General features: G+C 44.5%; 1 protein-coding gene across 13 annotated transcripts in view; it reads left to right on the top strand.

Annotated features, from left to right (window-relative positions):
- Nucleotides 1–18930, top strand: part of LOC147114055 (rho GTPase-activating protein 26-like) — a 249495-nt gene that overhangs the window by 94934 nt on the left and 135631 nt on the right. For all 13 annotated transcript variants that reach the window (XR_015079339.1, XR_015079340.1, XR_015079341.1 and 10 more), the window contains exons 5-7: nucleotides 6867–6968; nucleotides 11173–11283; nucleotides 15996–16100. Coding sequence is in view for 9 of the 13 variants with exons in the window: in XM_085995616.1 (XP_085851742.1) it covers nucleotides 6867–6968; nucleotides 11173–11283; nucleotides 15996–16100 (318 nt within the window). In the remaining 4 variants the exon portion in view is untranslated. The remainder of the gene's footprint in view (nucleotides 1–6866; nucleotides 6969–11172; nucleotides 11284–15995; nucleotides 16101–18930) is intronic.

Consider the following 18930-nt stretch of genomic DNA (forward strand, 5'->3'; position numbering starts at 1 on the left):
TAAACACTGACAATCTGTACTCCAAGTTAATTCCTTCCTCTCAGGATGATTTAGAGATCTCTCCGGAACAGAAAGCTGAATGCTGCAATTTTTGACAGATCGCGGCCATTCTGCTTTCTGTGCCGGTGAGATGAAGGACTCCCGAGACCTGAAGGAAGGAAGGCTGTAAAGGTAAGTCAAACTTCTTCAAACACTTTAAACACACCAAACACACTTGCCTCTACACTCATGCACCCATCACTCACCTGAACACCGGACATCTCGACCCCTTTAGCCCGACGGCCCGCCTCGCTAACTTGGTGTGGTTTGGAGCTGTCGGGAATCCCACACAGGGATTAGGCTAAAAACTGCCTGTTAACTACCTGTTAACAGGCAGTTAATTGGCACTAATCCCCTTCCCGCCTCTGGGAGGCGGGTCCCAGTGCGGGTCGGGTACCCGCCTCCTTTGAAACTGGCATGGAGGCGGGTTGGGGGTGGGATGGGTTCGTGCCCCCCAATTTCGGGATCTTAACCCCCCACACGCCTCCAATCCCGCCTCCACGGCTCAATGAAAATCCTGCCCAAAGAATCCGACCAGCTGCTCAACTTTAAATCCTTTCCAATTCAATTTGACTGCTAGGCCCTGAAATTTCCCCGGGATTCCACCAATCTCCCGCCGATGTTACAGTGGGAGATAAGAACAACTCCTGCAAAAACTTTCCCCATAATCAGTTAAAACTGCACTTCCAAACTAACAGCCTTTGGCCCTTCATTTGCCACAATACTTCCTGCAGCCATCAATTTGCTTAACCACTCCCTCATCTCCACCTTTTGATAACCTTGCTCCCAGCTAAACCTTCACTATCTCTCATTCCTGGCATTCCTCCTAGTATGGCCCCAATCATTGCCCCCTCAAGTTAAAAGAATGCAGACTTATCTAACCAATTCTTAAATGTTGACATGGTCTCTGCTTCTATAACCAACTTTTACGATGCTTTTCATAGCTTCATAACTCTGTGTAAATAGAAAAAAAGTTTCTCATGCTCTCTGTCTTAAATCTTATGGTTGTGTCCCTTTGGCCTGGACCATTAACCACTGGAAACAGTCCATTTCTATGTGCCATGGCTTATCCATTCATAATTTTAAACTGCTCTATCAAATAGAAATATAGAAAAATAGGAGCAGGAGTAGGCCATTCGGCCCACTCCGCCATTCAATCTGATCATGGCTGATCCTCTATCTCAATACCATATTCCCACTCTCTCCCCATACCCCTTGATGCCTTTTGTGCCTAGAAATGTATCTATCTCCTCCTTAAATATATTCAGTGACTTGGCTCCACAGCCTTCTATGGTAGAGAATTCCATAGGTTCACCACCCTCTGAGTGAAGAAATTTCTCCTCATCTCAGTCCTAAATGTCCGACCCCATATCCTGAGACTGTAACCCCTCATTCTAGAACCTCAGCCAGGGGAAACATCCTCCCTGCATCCAGTCTATCTAGCCCTGTCAGAATTTTATATGTTTCAGTGAGATCCCTGCTCATTCTTCTAAACTCTAGTGAATACAGGCCTAGTCAACCCAATCTCTCCTCATACGACAGTTCTGTCATCCCAGGAATCAGTCTGGTGAACCTTTGCTGCACTCCCTCTATGGCAAGTATATCCTTTCTTAGGTAAGGAGACCAAAACTGTGCACACTACTCCAGGTGTGGTCTCACCAAGGCCATGTATAACTGTAGTAAGACATCCTTGCTCCTGTACTCAAATACTCTTGCAATGAAGGCCAACATACCATTTGCCTTCCTAACTGCTTGCTGCACCTGCATGTTTGCTTTCAGTGACTAATGTATAAGGACACCCAGGTCCCTTTGTACATCAACATTTCCCAATCTATCACCATTTAAATAATACTTTGGCCTAGAAATTCACTATGGCCCCTCCAGCTGGCTAGCGCCCAAAAGTTAGCGCTGGGCGGGAAGCCTATAGCGATCGTCAGATATTCATTGTTAGCGCCCCAATTCGGAAGCGGGCGCTATACCAGGGTGTGCCCGCCTCCGCTTGGTGCGCTGACACTGAATATCAGCGCTCTTGGCGCCGCTGCGCCAGGCGCTGTGCAGCGGCCGGCTGCGGTACTGCAGGCCTCCTCCTCTTAAGGGGGAGCTGCCTGCAACGGGGAGATCGCCGCTGGATAGTGCCGGCAAATGAGCCCGGCACCACGGAGAAGTGCCAGGCTCGCGGAAAGCAGCCGGCAATGCCGCGGGGGGGGGGGGAGGTGGAGGAGGCCGGGGAAGGAGGTGCGGGCAGGCGGCTGCCGCAAAAGCGGCCGGCCGCACCTTCCGCTTTAAAGCGCCCCACTAAGGCAGCAGGACGGCCCCGTTTTCTGGTCGCTGTTTGCGGCCGCTTCGGAGGAGGCGGCCGCAACTAAATATGGGGATCGGGGCGGTTTCGGGGCGGAACCGGGGCACTGCGCACACCGATGATGTCATCGGTGCCGGCGCAGCGCTAACGGCTACCGCCGCCAATACCGCTGCGCTGAATATCTGCGCAAACCCATTTTTGGCGCAAAATCACCCTTTAGGCGTTAACTAGGCGCAAAGCTGGCAGCGCCTTAATGAATTTCTAGGCCTTTGCCTTTCTGTTTTTCCTAGCGAAGTGGATAACTTAACATTTATCCACGTTATACTGCATCTGCCATGTATTTGCCCACTCACTCAACTTGTCTAAATCACCTTGAAGCCTCTTTGCATCCTCCTCATAACTCACAATCTCACCTAGTTTTGTGTCATCAGCAATCTTGGAAATATTACATTTGGCTTCCTCATCCAACTCATTGATATATATTATGAATGGCTGGGGCCAAAGCACTGATCCCTGCGGTACCCCACTAGTCACCGCCTGCCACCCCGAAAAAGACCCATTTATTCCTACTCTGTTTCCTGTCTGTTAACCAATTTTCAATCCATGTCAGTATATTACCCCCAATCCCATGTGCTTTAATTTTGCACACTAACCTCTTATGTGGGACTTTATCAAAGACCTTCTGAAAATCCAAATACACCACATCCACTGGTTCTCCCTTATCTATTCTACCAGTTACATCCTCAAAAAAACTCCAGTAGGCTTGTCAAACACGATTTCCCTTTCATAAATCCATGTTGACTTTGTCTAATCCCGTTGATATTTTTTATGTGTCCTGTTATCACATGCTTTATAATAGACTCTAGCATTTTCCCTACTACTGATGTTAGGCTAACTGGTCTGTAGTTCCCTGTTTTCTCTCCCTCCTTTTTTAAATAGTGGGGTTACATTTGCCACCCTCCAATCTGCAGGAACTGTTCCAAAATTCTATAGATTATGGAAGATGACAACCAATAAAGGTTCTAAATTGGGGGAAGGCCGATTTTAATAGGATAAGGCAGGATCTGGCCAAAATGGACTGGGATCAGCTACTTGTAGGAAAATCCGCATCGGAGCAATGGGAGGCTTTCAGAAGGGAGATTGAGATCATACAATGGCAGCATGTTCCCGTAAAGGTCAAGGGTGGTTCCAAAAACCACAGGGAACCTTGGATGTCAGGGGATATACGAGAATGGATTAGGAAAAAAAGGAGGGCTTTTGGCAGATACAAAAGGCTAAAGACGGAGGAAGCCCTAGAGGAGTACAAAAAGTGCAGGGGGATACTTAAAAAAGAAATTAGGAGATCAAGGAGGGGCCATGAAATAACACTGGCGAGCAAAATAAAGGAAAATCCTAAGATGTTTTATAAGTATATTAAGGGTAAGAGGATAACTAGGGAAAAAATAGGGCCCATTAGGGACAAAAGTGGCAATCTGTGTGTGGAGCCGGAAGATGTAGGAGGGGTTCTAAATGAATTTTTTGCATCTGTTTTCACTATGGAGGAGGACGATGTAGACATAGAAATAGGGCGGGGGGACTGTGATATGCTCGAACATATTAACATCGAGAGGGAGGAGGTATTGGCGGTTTTAGCAGGCCTAAAAATGGATAAATCCCCAGGCCCGGACGAAATGTATCCCAGGCTGCTGTGTGAGGCAAAGGAAGAGATTGCGGGGGTTCTAACACATATATTCAGGACCTCTCTGGCCACAGGGGATGTGCCAGAGGACTGGAGAACCGCTAATGTAGTACCATTATTCAAGAAGGGAAGTAGGGAAAAACCGGGGAACTACAGGCCAGTGAGCCTAACATCAGTGGTAGGAAAATTATTGGAAAAAATTCTGAGGGACAAAATTAGTCTCCACTTGGAGAGACAAGGATTAATCAGGGATAGTCAACATGGCTTTGTCAAGGGAAGATCATGTCTGACTAATTTGATTGAATTTTTTGAGGGGGTGACTACGTGTGTGGATGAGGGTAACGCAGTGGATGTGGTATACATGGATTTCAGTAAGGCCTTCGATAAAGTCCCGCACAGGAGACTGGTCAAGAAGGTAAGAGCCCATGGAATCCAGGGTGCCTTGGCACATTGGATACAAAACTGGCTTAGTGGCAGAAGGCAGAGGGTGATGGTCGAAGGTTGTTTTTGTGACTGGAAGCCTGTGGCCAGTGGGGTACCACAGGGATCGGTGCTGGGTCCCTTGCTGTTTGTGGTCTACATTAATGACTTGGATATGAATGTAAAAGGTATGATCAGTAAGTTCGCGGATGATACAAAAATTGGTAGGGTGGTAAATAGCGAGGAGAGTAGCCTCAGTCTGCAGGACGATATAGATGGGTTGGTCAGATGGGCGGAACAGTGGCAAATGGAATTTAACCCGGAAAAGTGCGAGGTGATGCACTTTGGGGGGACTAACAAGGCAAGGGAATACACAATGAATGGTAAGACCCTAGGCAAGATGGAGGGGCAGAGGGATCTGGGTGTGCAAGTACACAGATCCCTGAAGGCGGCGGAACAGGTGGATAGGTGGTAAAAAAGGCATATGGGATACTTGCCTTCATTAGCCGAGGCATAGAATAGAAGAGCAAGGAGGTTATGATGGAGCTGTATAAAACACTGGTTAGGCCACAGCTGGAATACTGTGTGCAGTTCTGGTTGCCACACTACAGGAAGGATGTGATCGCTTTGGAGAGGGTGCAGAGGAGATTCACCAGGATGTTACCAGGGCTGGAGCGCTTCAGCTATGAAGAAAGACTGGGCAGATTGGGTTTGTTTTCCTTGGAGCAGAGGAGGCTGAGGGGGGACATGATTGAGGTGTACAAAATTATGAGGGGCATAGATAGGATGGATACTGAGGAGCTTTTTCCCTTAGTAGAAGGGTCAATAACTAGGGGGCATAGATTCAAGGTAAAGGGCGGGAGGTTTAGAGGGGATTTGAGAAAGAACTTTTTCACCCAGAGGGTGGTTGGAGTCTGGAACTCACTGCCTGAAAGGGTTGTGGAGGCAGGAACCCTCACAACATTTAAGAAGCATTTGGATGAGCACTTGAAATGCCATAACATACAAGGCTATGGACCAAATGCTGGAATATGGGATTAGATTAGACAGGGCTTGATGGCCGGCACGGACACGATGGGCCGAAGGGCCTCTATCCGTGCTGTATAACTCTATGACTCTATGACAATGCATCCACTATTTCCATGGCTACCTCTTTTAGTACTCTGGGATGCAAATTATCAGGCCCTGGGGATTTATCAGCTTTCAGTCCCATTAATGTCTCCAGCACTATTTTTTACTAATACTAATTTCCTTTAATTCCTCCTTCTCACTAGACCCTTGGTTCCCTAGCATTTCTGGGAAGTTATTTGTGTCCTTTTCTGTGAAGACAGAACCAAAGTATTTGTTTAATTGCTCAGCCATTTCCTTGTTCCTCATTATAAATCCTCCTGTTTCTGACTGTAAGGGACCTACATTTGTCTTCGCTAATCTTTTTCTTTTTACATACTTGTAGAAGCTTTTACAGTCTGCTTTTATGTTCCTTGCAAGTTTACTCTCATACTCTATTTTTCCCCTCTTGATCAATCTCTTTTGACCTTTTTTGCTGAACTCTAATCTGCTCCCAATCCTCAGGCTTGCTACTTTTTCTGGCAACTTTATATGACTCCTTTTTGGATCTAATACTATACTTAATTTCTTTTGTTAGTCATGGTTGGGTCGCTTTTCCTTTTTGTGTTTTTGCGCCAGAAAGGAATGTATAACTGTTGCAATTCATGCATTCATTCCTTTAAATGATGGCCATTGCCTATCCACCGTCATGCCTTTTAATGAAGCTCCCCAATCTATCATAGCCAACTCACTCCTCATACCTTCGTAGTTTCCTTTGTTCAGATTTAGGACCCTAGTTTCGGATTGAACTTCATCACTTTCCATCTTAATGAAGAATTCTATCATGTTATGGTCACTCTTCCCTAAAGGACCCCGCACAACAAGATTATTAATGAACCCCTTCTCATTGCACAGTACCCAATCTAGGATGGTCTATTCCGTAGTTGACTCCTCAACGCACTGGTCTAAAAAATCCATCTCTTACTCCAGGAATTCATCCTCCACAGTATTATTGCTAATTTGGTTTGACCAGTCTATGTATTTTAAAGTCACCCATGATTACTGTAGTACCCTTGTTACATGCATCTCTAATTTCCGGTTTAATGCCATCCCCTACATTACCACTACTGTTTGGAGGCCGATAGACAACTCCCACCAATGTTTTCTGCCCCATGGTGTTTCTTAGCTCCACCCAGACTGATTCTACATCTTGATTTTCTAAGCCAATATCCTTTCTCATTATTGCTCTGATTTCATCCTTTACTAACATCCCATAATGTCTTCTAGCAAAAAGAATGAACTGAATGTTCTTGCTTGGTTATCTGAAGGTGACCCACTGGTAAATTGAAATGTTTCATTTATTCCCATTTTTATTTTGTGTAGGAGGCAAAGAAGAAATATGATAAGGAAACAGAAAAGTATTGCAATGTGCTAGAAAAACATTTAAATCTGTCATCAAAAAAAAAGGATTCTCATCTTCAAGAGGTAATTATTTTGCTGTGATTATTTGCATGAACACATTTGCGACCTTCTGCCCATGCGTGCGGCATACCAGAGCCACGCATGCGCACCCGATCCCCTTCTGCACATGCACGCTGTATACCGGAGCTGCGCATGCGCAGTACTCAACCTGCAGTTGCGGCCTGCACTGTGGGCCACGCTTTCCTCGGCTCCGTGTGGAGGCGGTCAGGGGATCCGTTGGTGGCTGTGGGGGAGGGGAGGGGAGAGAGAGGGGTAATCGGAGGGGGGAGAAAGAGAGAGATGATTGGAGATCAGAGGGGGAGAGAGAGTTGATGGGGAGGGGGAGATCGGAGAGGATCGGTGGAGGGGGAAGAGAGGTCAGGACCTTTGGGTAACTGATTTTTATTTTAGAATCTTGTAATAGTTTTGTTTTTCATCAGCCTAGTTTAATACTGTAAGCGTCATAACTGATTACAGTAATAGGAAATTGTCAAGTTTTTCTATCACTACAGACAATGTTCGTGGTTTTACAGATTTTCTGATATATGTACAATAACTTGTATGGTCAAGTAACACTGAAAGGGATATTTAAGGAATGAGAGTTAAGCAAGTGATTTATGACTACAAAATAAAAGTTTTTTGGCAAATACATCAAATCAGGAAAGTTACTTTATCAGGATTGAATGCAAGTTGCTGATGTAGCACCTGATAAACTGAAGATAATCATCAAGTATTTCAAACAGAAACCTGATAAAACAAATTACATGAGAACAAGTAGAAATGTTGTATAATCAAAAACCTTGGAAGAAATGCACTTACTTCGGTGGGATCCATAGATCATCTGCACTGGTTTATATCCTGCTCTGCAGGCCAAGTTACTGATGATTTTTCACCCATTCTTTGTCATCTGGTACATGACTGAGCTTGTATCTGTCCTGATGGACCTAGTAATGTTATTGTCCAACTCTGTACCTGGTAAGACAGACCTTATGCTATGAATAATGAATATTCATGATTAACAAGCTCCAGTACACACTACTACGAAAGCAGGACTTTAGTACATGATAATAACTGCATTTGTCATGCCCACTTGGCCTGCAGAGCAAGATATAAACCAGTGCAGATGATCTATGGATCCCACTGAAGTAAGTGCATTTCTTCCGAGGTTTTTGATTATACAACATTTCTACTTGTTCTCATGTAATTTGTTTTATCAGATTTCTGTTTGAAATACTTGTTGATGATTATCTTCAGTTTATCGGGTGCTACATCAGCAACTTGCATTCAATCCTGATAAAGTAACTTTCCTGATTTGATGTATTTGCCAAAAAACTTTTATTTTGTAGTCATAAATCACTTGCTTAACTCTCACTCCTTAAATATCCCTTTCAGTGTTACTTGACCATACAAGTTATTGTACATATATCAGAAAATCTGTAAAACCACGAACATTGTCTGTAGTGATAGAAAAACTTGACAATTTCCTATTACTGTAATCAGTTATTTTAGATTCCCAGCATTCATAGCTTTTCTCTCTACATTATTAGTAATGCTACCATTTATCCCATGTTAGTGAAAATGTTCCAGTGCTAGCATTACTTGTGGTTTTTTCGAAATACTTAATAATTCCATTGAATCTTGAAAGACTTTTCTAAAATCTTGTACCTAACGCTTTTAAAGCAAAACTTGGCACACCTTTTGATTAATAGAATCTCACTGTCAGTGTTAAGAAGGTGATAATTATGTTTAGCTTTTCTTCAAGCTGGAGCAAAGTTTCAGGAACCATTAGCTGCTAAGGTTGGTATCATAGAAGTAATTCCCTATCTAGCTCAAACAATCTGTCAACTTGGTAAGAATCTGATACTTTTCATTATTTTAAAGACCTCAGTCACATCCCCTCGAAGTCTACACTTTTCCAGAGCAAAAAGTTCCAGTTCCCAAAGCCTATCCTGACATCTCAGGGCTTTTAAACTAGGTATAAATTGATTGGTCTTACCCTATACCTTTTCCAGTGCCTCAGTATCTCCTGCCATTAGAGGGGATGAGCACTGGGCACAATATTCTAGATACAGCCATACCAAGGCCTTGTACAAGGTAAGAGTTGTACTTTACTTTTTATATTTAATTATACTAGCTATACACCCCAGTACCCTATTCACTTTTGTAACAGCCTCATGACCCAGATCCTCCTCCTGCTCAGCAGCCTCAAACCTGCATGGTGGACATAGCTGGAATGACCCGGTCCAAAAACATCACACTGTACTAATCTATATTGAAAGAAATCTGCCACACACAGGCCCATTTCCAAATGCGTCTCGATCTACCTGCACTATTTTTATTTCATCTAGGGTCCTAACTCCCCCGCCCCCCCCCCCCCAGCCACGCACATCTACATGCCATCAGTAAACTTGTGATTGTTGCCCTAATACCTTCATTCATACCATTAGTAAAGATGAAGAGCAATAGAGATCTCCCATCCTTGTGGGATTCCACTGCAACAACAACTTGCATTTATATAGCGCCTTTAACCTAATAAAACATCCTAAGGCGCTTCATAGGAGTGTTATCAGGCAAGAATTGACACCGTTGGCCACATATTAGAACAGGTGACCAAAAGCTTGGTCAGAGGTCAGTTTTAAGGAATGTCTGAAAGGCAGAGAGGTTTAGGGAAGGAATTTCAGAGCTTGGGGTCTAGGCAGCTGAAGGCAAGGCTGCCAGTGGTGGAGCGAAGGAAATTGGGGATGCACAAGAGGCCAGAATTGGAGGAACGCAGAGTTCTCGGAAGGTTGTAGAGCTGAATGAGGTTACAGAGATAGGGAGGAGTGAGGCCATGGAGAGATTTGAACACAAGGATGAGAATTTTAAATTCGAGGCATTACTGGACAGGGAGCCAGTGTAGGTTAGCGAGCACAGGGGTCTTTTGTAAATACCCTCCACCCAGAGCTGCTACCATTAATAACTATCCTCTTTCTATATGAATTTGACAAAAATGTATCTAACCTAAAATTGACCTACCAATCCCACAAGGGATTTAGTACTGTTTTTAGTAGCCTTTTGTGTGACACTTTTATCAAAATCAAGATACATGGTATCTGACAAAGTGTTGTCCAATAGAAATGACTGGTCACGGATGTGGCTGCAGTGACACCATTTTAGCCACGTACACTAATTTTAGTAGAAAACACCTTCCATACACTCTTTCACAATACAGGTAAATGTACTTCATCATGTGTATATTTACTTAACAGACATCTACCACCATTCAGTAACCAAGGAAATAAAGCACTCAACGATCAAAAAACACTCACTCTGCTTTTCATTTTATCAACAAGCGCACAAAAGGGTTAAACTGCACATGCATACGCCACATGAATATGTGTATTGAAATCCCATGCCAAACGACTGTCTGTTACTCATTTTTTAAAATTTACTAATGTGAAATGCAATTAGCCACATCTGGATTCCCCATTAGCCAACTAATATCACATTGAATGCCATCTGCCATAGTTTTGCCTACTCAATCTGTCTATGAAAGAAAGATTATGTCCCTTTGTAATTTTCTCCCATCCACACAACTTACTGTGCCTTCTAACTTAGTGTCATCTGCAAAATTGGATATACAACTCTCTATTCCTTCATCCAGGTCAGATATATGGTGAAAAGCTGAGGCCCCAGAACGGATCCCAGGGGAACACCACTTGTTACATTACCACCAATCGGAGAATGAACCCTTTAACACTCTCCCTAACTCCCAACCAATTACAAGGTTACCTCCACTTCCATGCACTTTCATTTTTGCTAATAATCTCTTATGTGGAACCTTATCAAATGCCTTCTGGAGGTCCATATAGACAACATCCATAGACACGCCCCTATCCACCATGCTAGTGATCGTCTCAAAACATTCAGCTAGATTAGTCAGACCTGACCTACCTCTCAAATCCAAGCTGACTCTCTATCAGCTGATAGTTGTTTAAGTGCTCAGTCACTTTGTCCCTGATGATAGATTCAAGTAAATCCTCCACAACTGATGTTAAATTGACGGGTTTGTACTCACCTGGTTTCTCTCTCCCTTCTTAGATATTGGAGTGACTTTACATTTAGAAATAATTGCTAAACCTAAATTGATTCTACTTTGCTATTCAGACCTACATTTGTTAGTTTCTGATCTATATTGAATGCTAATGTCTATTTTGGTTTCTGAAAAGACTTTTGCTTTGACTTGCAGGCAGACAGTCAGGTTGATGTTGTCCGACAACATTTCTACGAAGTGTCACTGGAGTACGTATTCCGAGTGCACGAGGTCCAAGAGCGAAAGATGTTTGAGTTTGTTGAACCAGTAGGTGAACATTTTAAATCGCATTGGATCACGGTACTGACTGCAAGTTGAATATATTTCTTAAATGTCTTTGTTCAAGGCCCCTAGTGCTCCACAATTCCAAAGGCACAGAATTTCTCCTCCCCCCCCAGTTATTTGATTGTAATGAGTGTTCCAAATTTGAATGTCAGTTTACCACCAAATTTTAAATTCCCGTGAATTTGTACTTTGTTAATCTACACCTTTCATACATAATGGGCTGGATTTTGATACTGGGGCGGGCTGGGGTTGTGTAATCCGCATTTCGTGTTAGCCACCTGATTCTAAATCGATGTGGGAAAATGATGCCATTTTAACTTAATTGGCCAATTGAGTTCCAACGTGTGGGAACCCATGGCTAATGAGTTTTTCTAGTCTGAAAGTCGCCTCCGATGACGTCATCATTGTTGCTGCAGTTAAGGTCTGTAACAAGCCTTGCTTCTTCTGCAGACTGCCATGCTTTTGCCCTTGCATGTTAGAGGCACCTACAGGAAGAATGGCCAGCCAGAGACCTAGGTCTGCACCCCGCTTTGATGACGTTGCCCTGCAGGCTTTAGTCGAGGGAGCAAGAGCAAATAAAGAGGTGCTCTTCCCTTCTTCCTAACCAAGGCTGTGTGGATCCAGGTGGCAGAGGAGGTCAACTCTTTGTCAATAACCCGCAGAACCTGGCTTCAGTGCAGGAAGAGGTTTCATGACCTGCGCACTGGAAAAGTGAGTATGACTTTCCCATCACCCTCAATCTGATCCCCATTGCCTCTCCTCACCAGCACTCAGCTTTAGTAATCTCTTCCTCCACATCCCACTTGACACTGACATCCATGCACCCTTACCCATTCCCTCTCTCTCTATGGTCACATTCACCTAACTATTCGACTATGCAGCCCTCACACTCCCTATCACTGTGATGCAATTACAACTTACAACACACAGGGAGGGCCCTTGGTCTTGCCACCTCACTCCATCTTTGTCTCCTTCTAAGCATCTATGCTATGGATTTTCTACACTCACTCTTTCTTTCTCACTCAAACTCCACTTGTCTCCTTCATTGCAGGAAAAGAGAGCTCACAATAAGAGGGAAAGAGCGAGGACAGGGGGTCAGTAGCCCAGCTCACCACCTGGGAGGAGGCGGTCCTGGAGATCATGGGAGTGGAGGAAGATTCCCAAGTGGGGGACGGACAGACAGGTGCATCACAGCAAGCTGGTGACAGAATAGTTTTCCATCTCTCTCAATGACATTGCATGAGTCGCTGATAATGATTCTGAAGCTCTAACAGATGGACTTATGATCATCTGCAATGTGCATGTAACCTTGGCCTCACAACTCTGACTCTTTCCTTTACTCCCCCACAAGACCATCGCAAGCACCCATCGCCACTATCCAGGAGGAAGAGCATGAGCCTCAAGACTCCTCAGAGGAAGCTGCAACATCTGAGGGTGCAGCGTCAGCAGAATTCACTGCACCCAGCACCAGCGCAGACACTCACACCTCGGAGGGAACATCGCAAGATAGAGTAGTGTTGTCACCTGGTGTATCACAGCTCACGTGAACATCAGCAGATGGTGGAGACAGGGACAGCAGTGGAGAGTCCTAGTCGGAGGGCACAGGACTCTGCCAGCTCGGCTCAGCTGCATGTCGACCCTCTGCCTCTGGGTCCATCCATAAAATCAGCGGTGCTGGAACTCCAGGAACAGATGCAGGAGTCTCTGGCAGGTTTTGTCTCCAGGGTCGCTGCGAGTGTGGAGCGAATGGAGGAGTCCATTGCGAACATGAGCAGAGCCTTTGTGGAGTCATTGGTGCATGAACGCATTGCCATGGAAAGGATGGCAACCTCCATGGAGGTGATAAGTCGCCAGAGTGCAGTAAACATGGTGAGTGTTCTGAATAGAATGACATCTCTGGAGGAGCGATGGTCATCTATTGAACAGAGAAACCAGACCTTCATGGAAGTCCTTCTGAGTAGGACTGCCAGTGCAGATACGGGTCCCCATGGCCCCCCTGATGTGCAGCAAGGTGCTCTCAAGCCACTTCCAAGCGCTGAGGGGGACCTGACCCATGAGAGGGAAGTTGGTGGCAGACATCAAGGAAGTGGGGGCTCCTCTCCAAGCGCTCACACTTCCATGCCACTGCAGAGCCCCACCAGAGTCCACACCCAACTGAGATCGGCGCCTCAGCCCCTGCACAGCCGCAGGAACAGCAGACTGTTGGCAATCCCTCATGGGTTCGCGACCCCAGAGGACGCCCGCCAAAGGTGTTGAGACAGGAGCAGCAAGAAAGTGAGCAAGGAGCCTCCACATCTGCTGAAGCCACAGGGGAAGCACCACGTAGGAACACACGTAAAAGAAAGATACTGCACAAATAGTCACTTGGGTGAAATTTGATGTTTTATGTTAAAAAGCCATCAGATGATTACTGTAAATAAAAAATCTGATGGCTACTGCTGTAGTTGTGGCGTGTGTCATTTCGCGAATGGGACTTCCACATTGAGGGCTTAGGATTACTTGCAATTGTCAGTATGGAGGTCAAATTGCTAGGAATCTGCTGGTCCTTGGCCATTGTCGATGCTTAGGTAAGAAGCTGCGAGGCAAAAGTGCTTGATTGGCTATGCTAAGCAAATCTGGCCAAAATGAGTGCGTTCCTTGCATCCTGGGCAGCAATGTTCTCGCGTACTGCTGCCGCTGGTTGATGGGCCTCTGCAAGATGTTCGTTTTTGCCCTCCTCCTCCTCATCAACATCAACATGGTCCTCGGGTATCTGCAAGCCACGACACTGTGCCATGTTGTGAAGTGCGCAGAAAACCACGACGATTCTGGAGACCCTGGCTGCTGAGTACTGCAGGGCTCCACCTGATTTATCCAGGCATCTGAAGCGCATCTTCAGCAAATCGATGGTTTGCTCGATTATGGCTCTAGTGGACATGTGGCTGGAGTTGTAGCTCTTCTCAGCTCCGTTGGACGAGCTCCTCAACAGCGTCATTAGCCACGTCTTCAGGGGATAGCCCTTGTCTCCAAGTAGCCATCCGTTAAGTTGGTCTGGCGGACTGAGTAGCGGAGGCACACTAGACTGGCGCAGTATGAAGGAGTCATGGCAACTGCCAGGGTACTTGGCACAAACATGCAAAATTTCCTTGTGGTCACACCAGCTGAACGTTAAGGGAGTGGAAGCCCTTGCGGTTGACAAAAATACCTGGATTGCGATGGGGTGCCTTAAGGGCCAGATGCACCCTTGGAAAGCCTGCCAGATTAGCTAATCCAACCGCACACGCCGTGACTCTTGCTTGATCCTTGGTGAAATGGATGTGATTGTGCGCGATGGCAAAGAGGGCATCTGTTACCTGCGTGATGTAAGTGTGTGCGGCCACCTGGGAGATGCCGCTGATGCGTGTTACTGATCCCTGGAATGAGTTTGAGGCTAAAAAGTTGAGTGCGGTGGTGACTTTGACGGCCACTGGTAAGGGTTGTCCACCTGGTCCTCTGGGCTGCAGGTCTTGTTGCAGCATTGCGCAGATGTCGCCCACTACCTCTCGCGAAAGTCGGAGCCGCCTTTGACACTGCTGCTCAGACATGTTGAGGTAGCTGACCCTGTGTCTGTAGACCCTGTTTGGGGGGTATCTCCTGCTCCGACGGGCTTCCATGCACTGGCCCCTTCTGGCCTGTGCAGCTTCAGGTGGGTGAGCAGCAGCTTGGCGCTCCTGTTGTTGGTGCTGCTGTTGTTCATGGTTCTGCTGGTGCCGCAGCTGGTCTTCGTCCTCATCTGATGTCCAGAAGGGAAGGAAATAAATGGCTCCCATGCTTCTGGTATATGCCTCAGTTGAGGAAGCGCTCAGTCAAGGTGGCGAGAGGGGTTTCCCAGGAGGTCACACTGGAGATGGGTGTCAGGCTCCAAACTTCCACAGCTGTGGTTATGCCTTCTAAAAGTTCCCCCCAGACCTGAGACAACAAAGTCCTGCCACCTGCAAATGATGGCTGATCAAATATCCTATTTAATGGTTGAGCTGCAGCTAATAGTCAGCAATCCAATTGCGCTACCGCCAGGTTTCACCGTCGAGTTTCAGAACAGGCGTGCTTCACGTGGGAAAAGGGTTAAAATCGGAAAAGGGTTAAAATCACAAAAGCCTATCAAAATGGCATTATAGAGGCAATTTAGTGCTTGTTAAGGGCCTTAACAGCCTATCCCGCCTCTTGGAGGCGGGACGGAGACGGGACCAGTAGACACGATTTAATGAAAATTGCTTGGAGGCGGGGTTGGGCCCGCCCGCCAGTTTTTGCAATTTTAACCCCCACATGCCTCCAATCCCGCCTCAACGGCCTGATGAAATTCGAGCCCAATGTGTTAGCTAGGCCACTCAGTTATCTAATCTTACTGATTTGAGATTCGTAATTAGTAACTTTGCAGAAACTGTGAATCCAGTCTTTGAGAATCCTTTGCGAATCAGTCTCTGTGATTACATTGAGTTTTTTCCTTTAAAATTGCAATAATGTATATCCCAGTTTAATGTGCCAGTGAATTGAAGGCACATTGTTAAATGTGACAAATGGTTACTGTGACTCTCTGGGCTTTCTTTGAGATTGTGATTTAAGTATAGCTGAACATGTTGGCCAGTGGCCAAATAGATGTATATTTAGTGGAACATGACATTTGATGAAGGCAAAAATTGATGGTTTATGACCCTGCATTTTTTGTCATTGTTTTGCAGTTGCTTGCGTTCCTACAAGGACTCTTTACATTTTATCATCATGGCTATGAACTGGCAAAAGACTTTGGCCATTTTAAAACCCAGCTTCAGATCAGCATTCAGAATGTAAGTAAAGAGAAGAAAAAATTATCACCCTCAAAAAAAAAAGTTAGAAGAAATTGCTGCTTTGAGTTTTTTACTTAAAATTGGTTTAATATTTCATTTCTTTTTTGCTCATTTGTATACCCAGTTCAAATTAATAAGTAGCCGTCAAAACAATGGAAAATAAGGTAGGAAGTTGCCCCTTTTAAATCTTTGCATGCCATTTGGGGATGCTTAGTAACTCCAACCAAGAAAAGAAACAAACTTCCACAAATGCTTTGTTTCTCCATGTGCTCCAAGACTAGTCTGTCTAGTGGTCAGAAAATATCCACAGGAAAGGAAAACCCCAAACCATCCTTCCAGTGTAATTTATTCATTGCAATATGGCTTGGTGTAGCAGAACGAACCCCACATGGCTTAATTTGTTTCCCATCTTCTGTAATTGAAAATCTAGCCAGATTTCTTTTGGGCATTGTTCTTTGGTATCTTACAACTAAGCAATCTTCTCTCATCACTGACAAGTTTACAGTTGACTTATTTTTGACATCTAAAATGCATTTCCTCATTCCCATCTATGTAGGCTCACTTAGCAGTCCCAACCAATTAGCAAACCGAGCTAAGAAAAATAAATTATATCTTCCAAAAATAAGCTGCTTTTTTTATATAACTTTCTTTTCTGACTGAAATTTCAGATAAACCAGAGAGGTAGAAGTACTAATGGGCCATTAGATAATTTAGTAAATGTCTAATCAGATGCCCAACTCCTTTCTGGCACTTTCAAGCCTAATATAGAAAGTGACTAACTATTGGTATAATTACTGGTGGGATTGATAAATGTAGAAATCCACTGCACATCGTCAATGGCAAGGGCAGTCTGTAATGGGGAATGCTCTTGCAGAGCAATAAAGCTTGATGATTGTAACTGTTTTGAGCTTTTCTTTCCATGTGCCATTTTCAAAAAGATATATGAGCACTCCAATCATTGTCCCACATTCCACCCTACGTAAACTTGAGATCATCCAAAACTCGGTTGCCCGTGTCCTAACTCGCACCAAGTCCTGTTCGCCCATCACCCCTGTGCTCGCTGACCTACATTGGCTCCTGGTTAAGCAGCGCCTCGATTTCAAAATTCTCATCCTTGTTTTCAAATCCCTCCATGGCCTTGCCCTTTCCTATCTCTCTAATCTCATTCAGCCCCCTGCCCCGAGATATCTGCACTCCTCTAATTCTGCCTTCTTGAGCATCCCTGATTTATAATCGCTCAACCTTTGGTGGCCGTGCCTTCTGTTGCCTAGGCCCTAAGCTCTGGAATTCCCTGCCTAAACCTCTCCACCTCTTTCCTCCTTTTAAGACGCTCCTTTAAAACCTACCTCTTTGACCGAGCTTTTGGTCACCTGCCCTAATTTATCCTTATGTGGATCGGTGTCAATTTTTTTTGTCTGAAAATGCTCCTGTGCAGTGCCTTGGGACGTTTTATTATGTTAAAGGCGCTATATAAATACAAGTTGTTGTTTAGAGTCACTGGGCTCCACACTGGTTTAATTGTCATCAGTCCAGCTCTTGCAAGCGTCCTGATCTATCGGAGAAGGTCTTCCAATTATGTGTTCTACCTATACGGACTGTAAGCAAACCTGACTCTGCTGCTCCTTAGCACTGTTGGAAACAGGATGGTCACCAGTCTGCAGAAGCAGGTGATCTGGTGATTTAGTTGAAAGTGTAATGGTGTATCGTTCAGCAATCTGATCAGTTGGAGATTTTACAACAGTACAGCAATGCATCACAGACACAAGACTTTTATTAATATAGTTTATAGATAACTGCAGTCATTCTATATCAAACCAGGAAAAAGTTCAACTCATTTTGCTAGTTGCTTATTAATCATGTGTTTAATAGATCTAGTAGCTAATTGTTTTTGCAAGTTCCTTCAATCAAGCTTATGTAAAATATTCTTTGGAGTAAGTTATAGTCTGCTGATGCTCCATTTTCAGAATGCAGTTTATACCCTTGTTTTTCAATTGAGAAGTGCATTGTTGCTCTGAGATTCTGCCATAGCTTTCTCAATATTGTTGTTAGTTGGTGTTAGAATTTAATTCAGTGGTAGGGAATAAATTACTAGTGAGGTCATAAGAACATAATCTTTGATCCTTATCATTGAAGCCACATGGGAAGTAAAAGTGATGCAGTTTAGTCTGACTGATGTCCTGACTGACTAATGGGCCTTTGGTTTGAGCACAAGGATCGGCATGCTGCAAATTGCCAAACCTTTTCAATCACTGACAGTGGTGAAAGATCTACTAGATCTGTCACCTGAAGAGGTCCTTTCTAATCAAGACATGTACTGACTATCTAATCTGAAAGGGGATAATTTCATTTAAAAAAAAAAAAAACTTTTCAGGATGAATACTCTATATTTATAAAAACTTGCAACTATAGTGATGATCTCTTCAGTAGAATTGCTTACTATAGAATGTTGGCATAGGTGTGTATGCCATATAATTGTCCCGAAAATAATATTTTGCACCATACTACACCATCAGACATTCACACACCAGATGCATATAAAGCCTTATCCTTATGGTACATCTGTCTTCACCTGAAGCATGTAGAGATTTCTCTCTTCACAGCCAAAAACATAGGAACAGGCCCCTTGAGCCTGTTCCACCATTCTGTTAGATCATGTCTGATTGCCTCAACTCAATGAACCTGCCTTTGCTCCATATCCATTGATACCCTTGGCTAACAACGATCTATCGATCTCAGTCTTCAAAATTTCTATTGACCCAGCATTCACAACCTTCTAGGGGAGAGAGTTCCAGATTTTCACTACCGATTGTGTGGAAAAACTGCTTTCTGA

Source organism: Somniosus microcephalus, chromosome 8, assembly GCF_052327205.1.
Source record: "Somniosus microcephalus isolate GS21.2 chromosome 8, FLI_Smic_1.0, whole genome shotgun sequence".
NCBI lineage: Eukaryota > Metazoa > Chordata > Chondrichthyes > Squaliformes > Somniosidae > Somniosus > Somniosus microcephalus.